The sequence below is a fragment of the Dicentrarchus labrax genome, unplaced genomic scaffold (genome assembly GCF_905237075.1).
Source record: "Dicentrarchus labrax unplaced genomic scaffold, dlabrax2021, whole genome shotgun sequence".
Lineage (NCBI taxonomy): Eukaryota > Metazoa > Chordata > Actinopteri > Moronidae > Dicentrarchus > Dicentrarchus labrax.
Window position 1 is genome coordinate 33781983 of NW_026136720.1, and position 14761 is coordinate 33796743.

Genomic DNA, 14761 nt, shown 5'->3' on the forward strand with positions numbered 1-14761 from the left:
ATCACAGTAAAGGTTTTTTTTTACCATCTAACATCTGAAGTGAATCATTGTCTCTGTAGATAAACATACAAACATACGTATGAATATTATATTACAGTGACACACTGGAGTAATGAAATAAATATAACAGCTGATGAGGACATGAGAAGTTATAAAATATATATATTTACACTGTATTATACAGTCTATTCATTTAATTATTTAGACTGTTTCACTGTCGCCTGCTTCTTGCAGATGTTTCTCATTTGAAGGGTTGTTTTTCGGACTTTACAGCGGGGTCAGTGAATGCAGCACGAGGTGTCATGTGACTCCCGGTATAACGGAAACGGAGAGGAAACACCGAGAGAGGAATATAACAGCACAGACAGGAGGAACACAGATTATCACTGTTTCACTTTGACTGACAGTTTGTTTCCACCTGCAGGAGAAATGTCCCATAAATCCACCTTAAAAACGGAGTCTGCGCACTCGGCCGGTGACGTCACACAGCGTCCAAACAGGATGACGTCACCAGTAAAAGCCCAGTTTGAGTTTCTTCATAAAAACACTGAATCAAATGTATCATTATTATTATTATTATTATTATTATTATTATTATTATTATTATGATTCTGAATTCATGTGAAAATAAAAGTCAAATAAACCAGAAAAAGAGTTTTAATATTTCCATTAAACAATGTATAAAATAAAAGGTCCATCACACACAGCGCTGGAGCACTGGATCAGACTGGTTGATAAACTGTAATGATCTTATTTTAAACAGAATACAGATACATCCATCCAACCATTCAGTAAAATAAAGAGTCTTTTTCAATAATGTTTCTCAGCTGCTGCACAGTGTTTTTAATCCATCCATCAGTTGGGATTAAAAGCTTCATTAACCTGACAGAAAGTGCAACAAACTGACTTCTCAACAGGTTTTAATGTGACTCTGAATCCACCTCTGAAGTCTCTCATGTTATTTCTGTGTGTGTTTGTGTGGATCTGCTGCCTCCTGCTGGTCACTCTGCAGTCTGACACTCTGATAAAGCTCAGAGAGCGAGTGCTACAGGATGGAAAATGTCAACAGACCAAAGCTGAATCATTATATTAAGGATCTATTATCATGTGTTGGAAACATGAACAAACATTGGTGAAAGAAAGCTGGAAGTCTTTGAAAATATCTGGAGGAGCTTCGTGGAGTTTGTTGAGGAAGGGAACTGGAATAAGATTATAAAGTGTATCAACCTGTGTGGTTTTTGTTTTTTCACATCAGACAGATTATTATTCAAAGCAGAGCTGACTATGAAGTCGGAGGTACAACTTCTGGAGGAGTCTGCCATGTTTCTACAGTGTCTCAAAATGGACAAACCAAACACTGGCTCAAGGTAACAGTGTTTGTAAGAAGGTTACAGTACAAACAGGAAGTGCTCGTAGCAAATGCAGCGACTTTTCATGGCGCAGATTCACCAACATGTAAAGAAATATGGACTTTAACAGAAACAAGGCTCAGGTGTTTGTGTGTGTTTGTCAGCAGTGTTTCTAACAGGAGGAGACTCTTCCTCCTACAGTGAACACAGAGACACTGAGGATCCAAACCAGAACCTGAAACCAGGATAAAGAGGTTCAGTGAATGTGGTGTTGAAGGTGCGGAGGTGGATCAGTGTGTCAGAGGAGACTCTGTAGAAGGACAGAGTGCCACCAGGACAGTCCACATACACTCCTACTCTGTTAGAGACAGAGGAGGAGGAGGAGGACGAGGGAAGGGCTGTTCTTCTGTTATTGTACCAGACAGAGTAAACACCATCATCAGAGCACTCCAGAGTCCAGGACTGATCATTTCCTCCAAACCTGATGTCAGCACTGTTTCCTCTCCTTCTGATTCCTCTGTAACTCACTGATATATAAACACATCCTCTCCACTCGACCTCCCAGTAACAGCGACCAGTCAGACCATTTCTACACAGCAGCTGAGCCCAGTAGTCAAATCTCTCTGGATGATCAGGATATAACTGCTTCTCTCCCACATATGTCACATTCCTGTTGTTGTCAGACAGTTTGAGGTTTCTGTTCACTGTGTTTGTGTCCACTGTGAGTTCACAGGAATCTGATGGAGAGAACAAGACTCAATACAGCAGCAGTTTATCATCTAACACAGCTGATGGCTTTATTTGTTGCTTTATTAACAGACTGACTGTTAATTAGATCAAAACTTCACAATGACTCATCTGTTTGGATCTTCTTTCAAACTGACAGTTGAATGCAGATACACAAGCTTTTGATTTGAACTACTTTAACATGTTTTCATGAATCAAAGTGAACACACACTTACACTTCCTCAGACCAGGTTTCAGCCTCTGCTCTCCACCGTGTTCCACCCTGGAGGAAGAAACAGAGTCACAGTGAACCTTCAGAAGCTTCCTCATCAATGATCTCCATGGACAGAAGAACTGATCATTGGTCCAAAGGCTCAGAGAGACAAACTGGCCTCACAACTGAAACAGCAAGAAATCTGGGAGTGATGTTTGACTGTGAGTTTAAGCTCATGTGTCACAAAAACAGCATTTTAACATTTGAAGACAATCATATTAATGACTGAGCAGTCCCAGTGAAGAAGGTGAGCAACCCTTCTTCACTGGGACAGGGAGGGGTACAGTGATGGGGAGACTGGGTGCTGCTGACTCATCTGTTGTTAAGTCTGCTAAAAGGGGCAGGGACAATGATTTAATATGAATATGTTGCTGAACGTTTCCCTGAACTGATTAAATGGTGATTAAATGTAGGCTAACACTAGTCTGTAGCTGGCTATCTTATTTCCCTATGGACATTAAAGGGGAACTTCGGCAGATTTTGACCCTAATCTTGATCACTATAGGTCCCCGAGTACTGTCGATAGGAAAAACAACGACCAGAATTGGTTCTAGCAAACTGGAGATGCTGCAGCTAATGGCCAGAGCTCCCAGTTAGTTATAATACACTTTTTGGGGGCATATCCTAAAGAGTGCTTTTGCTCCTCTTAACAGACACAAAATGCAGTTAAAATGTCTGTGCAACATGCTCAGGGCCCTTACGTTACAACAACATGCCTTTTCAACTCATACGTTGTGCAGAAACTGTACAAACAGTACTGTCACCTACCTGTTTTTCCACCGCTCGCTTCACTAGTAATACACTTTCCAAAAAGTGTATTATAACTAACTGGGATTTCCCTTGTAGTGTGTGAAGACATGGACATTTTTGAGGGGGAAATAAACTTTTTTTCGTTGTGAAGGCATTATCTCCGTGATCGTGATCCGTGATTGTCACGTAAGGGCCCTGAGCATGTTGCACAGACAGTTTGAGCTCTGGCCATTAGCTGCAGCATCTCCAGTTTGCTAGAACCAATTCTGGTCGTTGTTTTTCCTATCGACAGTACTTGGTGACCTCTAGTGATCAAGACTAGGGTAAAAATCTGCCGAAGTTCCCCTTTAAGCCAACAGGTTAATACCACTCACAGACTATAGGCTCCTTTCTTGGTGAAACACTGGGTTACAGACTGACATCCTTTCCTTTGTCTTTCCTCTCTCTCTTTTCTCTCTTTCCTTTTTTGAAACCCAGATTTTGATTTACTAGTTAACATTGTGATCACTGTAGTTCTGGAGCATCTACTGACTGCAAACACCGTCACTGATAAGTGTGCTAAAGCAGGACCAAACCATTTCATGCAGATACAGGGGGGTGGTCAGTCAATATGGATGTTTACTTTTTGGTCAATGGGGATATTTAACTTTTACTGCCAAAAACAAGTAAAAACAAAGAGATCATTAATTATATTATTATATTTGAAATATATATACTGAATGAGTTTTTACCTATTTTTGGGGCCCCTGTCAGTCATGGGCCCTTGGAATTATCCTAACTTTTCCCCCCTATATGGCGCCCCTGGATACGGGTCCGCTTCTGTGACACCAACCTAAACTCTCAGGATAAGGACATCTGAATCGTGGCAGGACTGAACCGTTATTATTTTACTGCAGTGAAGCTCATTGTACTTTACAAAAGGACTAAAGAAAATGAGAGTTGTGAAACTTGAGTTATTGATCATATATATTAATCTGTACAGTTATTTTGTCTTTTGATTCTGTATTTATGGTATTTTATTTCTCTTTTATTTGTGCCAAATTGGTATTGCAAATGGGTTTTTCTGTTACTGTAAACTTTAAACGAGTGTACTGGTTAAGTAAACTAGCTAATTAATCACCAACTGCCATCAACAGCTATCACTGGCTCTCCAAGTTCAGGAACTTTAACAAATGTAAAATCAGATATATATTTAGACTGTTTCTCTACTATTGATCTCCATCAGTTAACTTCAATAATTTCTTCATCGAAGCCGTCAACCTGTCTGTTAGACCCGATCCCAACTAGGCTGCTTAAAGAAGTTGTTCCATTAATTGGCACTTCTTTAGTGGATATGATTAATCTTTCTTTATTATCAGGATATGTACCACAGTCCTTTAAAGTAGCTGTAATTAAACCCCTTCTTAAAAAGCCCACTCTTGACCCAGGGGTTTTAGCCAACTATAGACCAATCTCTAACCTCCCCTTCCTCTCTAAGATTCTGGAGAAAGTAGTCGCCAAAGAGTTGTGTGACTTTCTACATAACAATAGTTTATTTGAGGATTTTCAGTCAGGATTTAGAGTTCATCATAGCACAGAGACAGCTCTGGTTAAAGTTAATAATGACCTTCTGATTGCTTCTGACAATGGACTTGTCTCTGTACTTGTATTATTAGATCTTAGTGCTGCATTTGACACCATTGACCATGATATTCTTTTACAGAGACTTGAGCATCAAATTGGCATTAAAGGAACCGCACTAAGCTGGTTTAAGTCATATTTATCAGATCGTTCGCAGTTTGTACATGTTAACGATGAATCTTCCATAAATACTACAGTTAGTCATGGAGTTCCACAAGGTTCTGTACTTGGACCAATACTATTTACTTTATATATGCTCCCTTTAGGCAACATTATTAGGAATCACTGTATTAACTTTCACTGTTATGCAGATGATACACAGTTATATCTATCGATTAAACCCGATGAAATTAACCAATTATCTAAACTACAAACATGTCTTAAGGACATCAAATCCTGGATGAGCTGCAATTTTCTGATGTTAAACTCAGAAAAAAATGAAATTCTTGTTCTTGGCCCCAAAAACCTCAGAGACTCACTGTCTGAAGAATTAGTTACTCTAGATGGCATTACCTTGGCCTCTAGCACCACTGTCAGAAATCTTGGAGTTATCCTTGATCAGGATTTGTCATTTAATTCCCACATAAAGCAAACCTCCAGGACTGCATACTTTCATTTACGTAATATTACAAAAATTAGACACATACTATCACAGACAGATGCAGAAAAACTAATCCATGCATTTGTTACTTCAAGGCTGGATTACTGCAACTCTTTATTATCAGGTTGCCCCAATAAGTCCATTAAGACGCTCCAATTAATTCAGAACGCTGCAGCACGAGTACTGACAGGAACTAGAAAAAGAGATCACATCTCTCCTGTACTAGCTTCTTTGCATTGGCTCCCAGTAAAATGTAGAGTAGAATTTAAAATCCTCCTCCTCACCTATAAAGCTCTGCATGGTCAGGCCCCTTCATATCTTAAAGAGCTCATAGTACCCTATTACCCCTCTAGAACACTACGTTCTCTGAATGCTGGACTACTTGTGGTTCCTATAGTCTCTAAAAGTAGAACAGGAGCCAGAGCCTTCAGTTACCAAGCTCCTCTCCTGTGGAACCAACTTCCAGTTGTGGTTCGGGAGGCAGACACCCTCACCACATTCAAGAGTAGGCTTAAGACGTTCCTCTTTGATAAAGCTTATAGTTAGGGCTGGATCAGGTGAGTCCTGAACCGTCCCTTAGTTATGCTGCCATAGGCCTAGACTATCGGGGGATTTCCCATGGTGCACTGAGCTTCTCTCTTCCTCTCTCTTTCTGCACTCATTCATGTCCCATTAATGCATGTTACTAACTCCACTTCTTCCCCGGAGTTCTTGTGCTTTCTCGTCTCGCAGGTTCTTATCGATCCTGGTGGAGCCTCCTACCATGGTCCTGCCTGACTGCCATTGCCAATACTGTTGTTGCTGTGCACCTGTCCGTCTGTCTGTCTGTCTGTCTGTCTGTCTGTCTGTCTGTCTGTCTCTCTCTCTCTCTCTCTCTCTCTCTCTCTCTCTCTCTCTCTCTCTCTCTCTTTCTTTCTCTCTCTCTCTCACCCTCACCCTCACCCTCACCCCAACTGGTCGAGACAGACGACCACCCACCTAGAGCCGGAGGATCTGTCCTAGGTTTCTGCCTTTTAACAGGCAGTTTTTCCTTGCCCTTGTCTCCAAGGTCTTGCTCATGGTGGTACTGTTGGGTTTCTGTAAATAATGTTATAAAGAGTTTGGTCTAGACCTGCTCTATTTGAAAAGTGTCCTGAGATAACTTCTGTTTTGAATTGGCGCTATACAAATAAAACTGATTTGATTTGATTTAGCAAGAAAGTAGAACTGAAGTCTAAAGTCGGCCTGACAAGGATAAAATGAGATACTAAATAACTCTAAGGACCTTAAGTTGAAAATATTCTTTGAACTCAAATAATAATTAATAATTTGGTGCCATTTTGTGTGTATTTACTACTCATTACTTTAGGCGGCAGTTCAAACTTATTTCTTGGTCTGTGGTCTGTTATTCCTGAGCTCTAGTCATAAACTTCTCCTCTGAACCTAGACTCTGGTCCCAGCTATCTGTAATATCTACAGTGTGACACTCGCCTGAGTTGTAACCAATGAATTATCTGTATTTCCAGCTTTTGGAGCAAATACTTATTATTATATATTAGTCCACACATCGTCAGATCTATAGACCCTTTTATAGATTTGTTTATACATTAACAGTTATACAACTCTCCACTCACATTTGTAAATAGTTTTGCTTTACACTCTTGAATAAAGATAGGAACATACCCCCATAGTGAACCAACAGTCCTCAGATAGTCAGTGTGACAGAAACACTGTGTTAGCTCTGGTTGTCTGTTCATACCTGAGAGTGTCCAGTCTCCAGTGTGGATCCTCCAGTCCAGCAGTCAGCAGCTTCACTCCTGAGTCTCCTGGATGATTGTAGCTCAGGTCCAGCTCTCTCAGATGGGAGGGGTTGGATCTCAGAGCTGAGGCCAGAGAGGTACAGCCTTCCTCTGTGATCATACAGCCTGACAGTCTGGAGACACACACACACACGCACACACACACACACACACACACACACACACACACACATAGATATTTCATTTCTTTTCATCTCTTGCTGTTCCACTGTTCCAATTCTCTGTGTGTCTGTGACTATGAACAACAGCAGAATTAAATGATGAATCTTCATTATTAGAACTGTTACTGCAGTGTTTTTATTTATGATTCATGCATTGTAATCTTATATGGTACATTTTTCAATTATCACTAACTTGTTTGTCAACATTGAAACAATCAAAGCTAAGACTGACCTGAGAGTCTCCAGTTTACAGTGTGAACTCTTCAGTCCAGCAGAGAGCAGCTTCACTCCTGAATCCTTCAGGTTGTTGTTACTCAGGTCCAGCTCTCTCAGAATAGAGGACTGGGAGCTGAGAACTGCTGAGAACTCCTGACAGCATTCCTCTGTGAGCCTGGTTTGATTTAACCTGATTAAAAACAAAACACCTTTCATTTTTTACTTTAACATCCCGTTTATGGTCAATAATCAATGAATCAATCAGTAATCAAGAGAATTTGTGGAATATTTTTACCATGCAAAGAGCAGACATATGGTCAACAACACAGTAGAAACCAAAGGAATTCATGTCTGTTGTATGTTTGTTTTACAAAAAGGAAAATACTGTTAAACAAAAAATCACAGTGTGATCTGACCTGAGAGTCTCCAGTCTACCGTGTGGACTCCTCAGTCCAGCAGAGAGCAGCTTCACTCCTGAATCCTGCAGGTCATTGTCACTCAGGTCCAGCTCTCTCAGACTAGAGGACTGGGATCTGAGAATTGCTAAAAACTCCTGACAGCATTTCTCTGTGAGCCTGGTTTGATTTAACCTGATAATAATCAATCAAAAAAAATATATATATTTACATCATTGTTCCAGTTTAGTATCCTAAATTGTTCAGTGTCAGTGAGCAGGACAGAGTGTGGTGAGTCCTGAGATAACTTCTGTTATATTTCACACTATACCATTTTAATTTATATTTGATTCAAAGTGTAGACAAACCGTATACTAATCCAAACATGGTTAAAAGAATAACTTAATACTAAATCCAGTTTTTGAGTTAAGAAATTACACATAGTCACTTTATTACATTATCTATTGATCCTGCCCCTTCCATAATTATTATTACAACAGAAGTTATTCTCTTTCTTTCATATTAAATCAAGTACTTCTGTCCACCTGACTCTTGAAAACTATGTAAAGTCTGTGACGTATCGATGACACTGGGACTTAACTAACCCTTCTGACCACCACCAGTGTTATTATGCATGATATCTAAATAAACTTCAGTTCCACACTTCTCTACTTCTGTCCTGTCTCTCTCCTCCTGATGCTGTCGGTGCAAGTTCTGACAAGTTCATCCTCACAGGTGTAAAGTCAAAAAACACTGAGCCTACAAAAAGACATTTTGTTTTTGAAATAGGATTAAATAAATTAACTTCATTTGAACTGACTTTATCAATTATACTTCCCTGTGACATCTTATTTGGACTAAAAGCATTTATTTAATCTTTCTTCACTTTCAGAAATGTGATGTGCTTATGTGTTTGTTACTTGGATGTTGTTCACAGTGCAGAATGATGTTTGTCTTCACATTCATCCACTGAAGTTTCTCTTGTTGCAGTCTGTTATTCTTTCGTACTTGCTATAATTTAATCTTTTCATTTCCTTTTTTTCCAGTTCATTTTAGCTGAATGTCAAAATCCCTGTGGGTTGATAGGAGACTTATGGTGCGTTCTACTTGTCCACCTGACTCGATCTGCGAGTCGGTTTCCTGAGTTACAAACTGGAAGTTGCAAACAGAACGCCCCTGAGGTCGTATAAACAACTCATCAAGTCGTCTGAACCCGAGTTCAGTTACCAAGATGGCTACTCCGAGCGTCACACGTAGTAAACATTGTGGTTTTCTACTATTTTAAGCACTTTTGTCTTTGTTGTAACCAAATGAAGAAGTGGTACACATAGCACTGTATACTGTTACCTATAGGCATGTCGCTACAGTCTTATTATGTGTTAAATACGCCTCTTTAGTTATTTTGTAGCTTGTGCAGCTGAAATTGGCTAGAGACGCTCCATGTTGCTATGACAACAGTGCCTTGAGTCTTGAGCAGAAAGCGGAGCAGTAGCCACATTAACGTTAATCAAAGCGGAATATTCAGATATCAAACTGTGTAATATGTAAAGAACATGTAAAATCCGCGGTGGGTGCACCGTAAACGAGATAATCACTATACTATAGCGACTTTCCTGGAGGCGTCCATCTTTTCTCCGACTCGTCGTGTTGTGTGCCAAACAGAGCGCAAAAACCCGCGGTTATTCATTTTCCAACACGGATGTGACGTCACTCTCGAGCTGCAAGTCGCGATTACAAGACAAAACGAATGCCCCATTATTCAGATCACAGGCTATGTAGACTGACTCTCAAACAATGATTGACAGCAGCTTGGTGCATTCCCCTCTTGGTGTGATAAGGCCCATTGTTTAGGGCATAAGAGAGGTAGTGAACTGCACACCAGAGGGGTATTGCACAAAACCAAGATAAGGGATTAAGCCGGGATATGTTGGTTATCCTGGCTGAATTTAGCCTCAAGTCGGTTGCATGAAAGCAGGTCAAACTTAACCTGGCCAAGTTACTATGGTGATTTATTCTCTGCAGCTAGCCTGCTCCAGACCAGGCTAACAGCCAGGCTAACATTAATCCTAGTGATTCACCTGTATTTCCACCGTCAGTCCTGTGAGGAATTAATGTGTTTTACAGCATGTCCATGGTCTTTCTAAGTATGTTGCATCATTTAATTATCCTGCATTCAAATATTACATATGTATTGTCATTTCTCATTTCATTTAAATCTGTTGGCTGTTTGTAATTGCAACAGTCTTTTTATATTGATTCAAGTGGTAGTATTATTACTCAGGCCAAGTGTTATATTGCTATGCTAATGAAGACTGCTTGTCAAATTGCCGTCAGAGGTTTCATAAATATGTGTTTTATTGCAGTAATTGAGATTACAAAACACAGCTGATGAAGTTGCAAAAGTGTTTTCAATGAAATCTGTGACAAGGGCAATATATAGTATATATATACATATATATGTATATACATCTAGTACATAGTGTTTTTTATTATTGTGTATTTATTACTGTTTATTTATACTGTTTTCTCTCTATCCACTTTGCTGCTGTTACATTGGAATTTCCCCATTGTGGGACAAATAAAGGAATATCTATCTATCTATCTATCTATCTATCTATCTATCTATCTATCTATCTATCTATCTATCTATCTATCTATCTATCTATCCAACTCTCATTCACCTGTTCCCTCTTCATAATGGCTTGCCCTTTCTTGGAGGATGTACTGGATGAGGAAGCCCTAATCCTCAGACGAGCATTTAGTCATGAAAGAGTCTTCTGGGACAGGTCAGACCCATTGGCCGTTGGAGATGACTATCTCACTGAGAGATACAGATTCTCAGGTGATGGACTGAGATATTTATGTAGGCTGCTGGGTCCAAAAATACAGCACCAGACAAAATACAGTAAGTGGGAGCTTCCTTTATTCTGTTGGGGATGCAGAGAACCTCAATAAAGGAACCATTTGCCGCACATATCCTGGCTTGGTGGGCCGCCCCCTGTGCCAGTTCTATGGGCTTTTTTTTAAACTGCTACAATCATACAGACATTCAACATGTCAGCAGACACCTAATCTATTCACCTCATTTGTTCACCGTTATCTACTTTATAGTCACTTTCCAGCCTGCAAAATGTTCTTGTATTTCACTTTTTAATGTAACTTGCTGCCAGGTGGTAACATGCACCTCTATTAGTGGACTTAAAGTAACTCCTTTAGTCCTTTAATTGTAGCCTAATGATGACAGTTCCAGTGGAGCACTGTTTATTCATTGTACAGTTTTGGACTACTTAAGCATTAAGCCGGTCCGCTATTGTCTGCCAGGCTTTCTCTCTTTCTTTAATTATGGCATTGGTATTGCCTTTTTTTCTTATATCTTCCACCTCTTCATAGAACTCCATCAGGAGCTGTTGTTCAGCGGCCGTGAAATACGAAGCGCGACTCTTATCCATGTTCCCATCTGTGATTCTGTGAGTGATCGCGAGGTCTAGTTCAGTATGCCGTGAACACGCATTTATCCCGACTATCTACACCTGGCTTAACATAGCCGCACCTTTTCATCCTGGCTCGGCAAACGTGCAACCGATTAAGCCAGGATGCGCCGAGCAGGCTAGGTCAAGCCGCGCTTGCTCAATTATCCTGGATTTCTTTATTCTACTTTTGTGCAATACCCCTCAGGACACTCTGATCCTTCCACAGTTTAGTGCAGACCTCACTTTAGCAGATACTGTCAGTCAGAGACGCTGGTTTCTGTTGAGATTCCTTTGCTGTCTCTTTTGTTTTCTGACTAAAGGGGTTTTGAGTCCCCTCAAACTGAAACCTGAGTGAATTGTTGTTGAAGAGGCATTTTCTCATTGTGTAACTACTGGTTAGATTTGTTGTTGTTATGCAGTTGGGAACTGGTTCTCAGGCTCCTTCTCCCCTCAGCTGAGATCTGTGGAATCAGTACTGCTACACTCACCCTAAATCTCTGCAATTTACAAAAGTGATGTGCACACCTGAAGCCTCATGTGCACATACACCAGGAATGGACTTTTCACTGGAGGCAATTTGATTTTGATTGATGGATTATGGAATCTTTTATTAGGGACAACAAACTGACATCAAACAGAACATGCTATTCTTAGCAGCTTTTTAAAATGTTATAAACATAGAAGATCTCTTGAAAATATCTTTAAAACAAAATTTCCGTCCGGTCAAACCCTCACCCCTACCCCCCATCTCACAGTCCGTGAGACGACTCTCTGCTTGGTTGCTGCCCCCACATCCACAAAGGTGGAGAACCCCTGCTATAAAGCATCTCATGTTTGAAGTACAACCCAGCATTACACAAAAGCATCAGTGTGATCTGACCTGAGAATCTCCAGTCTCCAGTGTGAACTCTTCAGTCCAGCAGACAGCAGCTTCACTCCTGAATCCTGCAGGTTGTTGTTACTAAGGTCCAGCTCTCTCAGACTAGAGGACTGGGAGCTGAGAACTGAGGACAGAGCTTCACAGCTTCTCTCTGACAGATTACAGCCACTCAGCCTGAAGGAGAGTTAGTGATAAAGACAAACACTGTGGCTGTCTACAATGTAAAAAAAAACATAAAGTTTCTATGATTGCCCTTATTGAGTTGATAAGTGGAACAATCATTTGTTAGGATCCAAAGAGAAAAGAATGTTTCTTTGGATGATGTTTTTGAGTATATTACTGGAAACTAAAAGCCATCTATCAAAAGTTTAAAAAAAAAATTCTGAAATTACCTACAGTGCAGTTTATTTATTTGTATGTTCATCTGTACAGGAAAAATCATACAAGAAACAACTGGAAAGATTGTTTGAAGAATCACCAAATAAATCAACCCCACACATGTGATACAGTTAGTGTCTGCAGATATCTGTGCACTTACAGAGCTTTGTTGGAGGCTTTGACCACTGGCAGCAGCCTCAGAAGAGCCTCCTCTGAAGCAGAGTATTTCTTCAGGTCAAACACATCCAGATCTGATTCTGATGACAGTAAGATGAAGACCAGAGCTGACCACTGAGCAGGAGACAGTTTATCTGTGGAGAGACGTCCTGAACTCAGGTACTGTTGAATCTCCTCCACTAGAGAACGATCATTCAGTTCATTCAGACAGTGGAACAGATTGATGCTTCTCTCTGCAGACAGATTCTCACTGATCTTCTTCTTGATGTACTTGACTGTTTCCTGGTTGGTATCAGAGCTTCTTTTCTCTTTCAGTAGGCCTTGAGGGAGTTTGGTCTGATTGGTTGGCAGAGAGAGACCCAGGAGGAAGCGGAGGAACAAGTCCAGGTGTCCATTTGGACTCTGTAAGGCCTTTTCAATAGCAAACCTGTGGACTGCTGTCACTGATCTTTTTAAAAAGGCTTGCAGATGTTCACCAACAGTTTGTGCAAGCTTAGAAGTCACATTCTTGTTTCTGTTGATGAGCGACATCTCCACATATAAAGCTGCCAAAAACTCCTGAACACTCAGATGGATGAAGCTAAACATCTTGTCTTCATCCTTCTTCTTCCCATGTTCCTCTTTAAAGATCTCTGTGAACACTCCTGAGCACACTGAGGCTCCACTGACATCAATGCCACCCTCTTTCAGATCTTTCTCGTAGAAGATCAGGTTGCCCTTTTCCAGCTGGTGGAAAGCCAGTTTTGCTAATGACTTAATGTACTGAATGCACTGTTCTTGGTCATACTTCTCTTTTGTCTGATGAATCTGAAACACCAGGAATTCTACATACATCTCAGTCAGGGTCTTGGGCAGCTCTCCTCCCTCTCTGGTCTTCAACACACCATCCAGAACTATAGCAGTGATCCAGCAGAAGACTGGGATGTGGCACATGATGTGGAGGCTTCTTGATGTCTTGATGTGGGAGATGATTCTGCTGGCCTGCTCCTCATCTTTGAACCTCTTCCTGAAGTACTCCTCCTTCTGTGGGTCAGTGAACCCTCTGACCTCTGTCACTATGTCAATAAAATCAGAATGGATCTGATTGGCTGCTGCAGGTCGTGTGGTTATCCAGAGGCGAGCAGAGGAAAGCAGTTTCCCTCTGATGAGGTTTGACAGCAGCACATCCACTGAGGTCGACTTTTTCACATTAAACTTAACTGCCCGTATTTTACTGGTAGAGCAGTCCAGTTGAAGGCGGCTCTCATCCAGTCCATCCAAAATAAACAGAAGTTTGAATTTGCTGTCATCATAGTTGGTGTTTCCTGATGACTGCAAAGTTGTAAAGATGTGATTCAGAGCTTCTTCTGGGATGTGTTTGGTCTCCTGGATACATTCATGAATGAGCTCTGCCAAATAGAACTCTTCTCCCTTCCATGAATTCAGCTGGCGGAAGGTGAAGGGAAATATGAGATGAACATCTTGATTGGCTCTTCCTTCAGACCAGTCCAACACAAACTTGCGCACAAGAAATGTTTTGCCAATTCCTGCGATTCCCCTGGTCAGCACTGCTCTTATGGCTCTTGTTTTTCCAGAGGGGGGTTTGAATATGTCACTGGGTTTAATTGGTGTCTCTGTTTCTGCTGGCTTCCCCACCGCCTCAATCTGTCTAACCTCATGCTGTGTGTTGATGTGTGTGTCACCTCCAGCTGTGATGTACAGTTCTGTGTAGATATCAAGCAGAGGTTGCTCATCCTTCTTCTCCATCCACCCCTCTTGTGCACACATAAACCTATCTTTGAGGTTTGATTGAAGCAAGTGTTGGTAATGTGAGATGTGTCGTGGTTTTGGTACTGGAACAATCTCATCTGTGTGACATAAACAGAAAGAAAAAACAACTAAACTGAAGTCAAATATAAAAAGTACGAAAGTATTCTGTTAGTGTTTTGTAACGTTTTTTTCTACAGACTCATTTATGAAGGTTTT

At 40.8% G+C, this 14761-nt stretch overlaps 1 protein-coding gene across 11 annotated transcripts in view; it reads right to left on the reverse strand.

The window, feature by feature from the left end:
• Nucleotides 1–641: 641 nt before the first annotated feature.
• The window catches only part of LOC127352673 (NACHT, LRR and PYD domains-containing protein 12), a 42460-nt gene continuing 28340 nt past the window's right edge, over nucleotides 642–14761 (reverse strand). For 10 of the 11 annotated variants that reach the window (XM_051381256.1, XM_051381257.1, XM_051381249.1 and 7 more), the window contains 7 exons: nucleotides 12780–14643; nucleotides 12242–12415; nucleotides 7913–8086; nucleotides 7513–7686; nucleotides 7059–7232; nucleotides 2312–2358; nucleotides 642–2086 (listed from right to left, as the gene is read on the reverse strand). In XM_051381256.1, coding sequence (XP_051237216.1) covers nucleotides 1545–2086; nucleotides 2312–2358; nucleotides 7059–7232; nucleotides 7513–7686; nucleotides 7913–8086; nucleotides 12242–12415; nucleotides 12780–14563 — 3069 coding nt within the window. In that variant the 5' untranslated portion in view covers nucleotides 14564–14643 and the 3' untranslated portion in view covers nucleotides 642–1544. The remainder of the gene's footprint in view (nucleotides 2087–2311; nucleotides 2359–7058; nucleotides 7233–7512; nucleotides 7687–7912; nucleotides 8087–12241; nucleotides 12416–12779; nucleotides 14644–14761) is intronic. The other variant, XM_051381255.1, reaches the window with a different exon arrangement.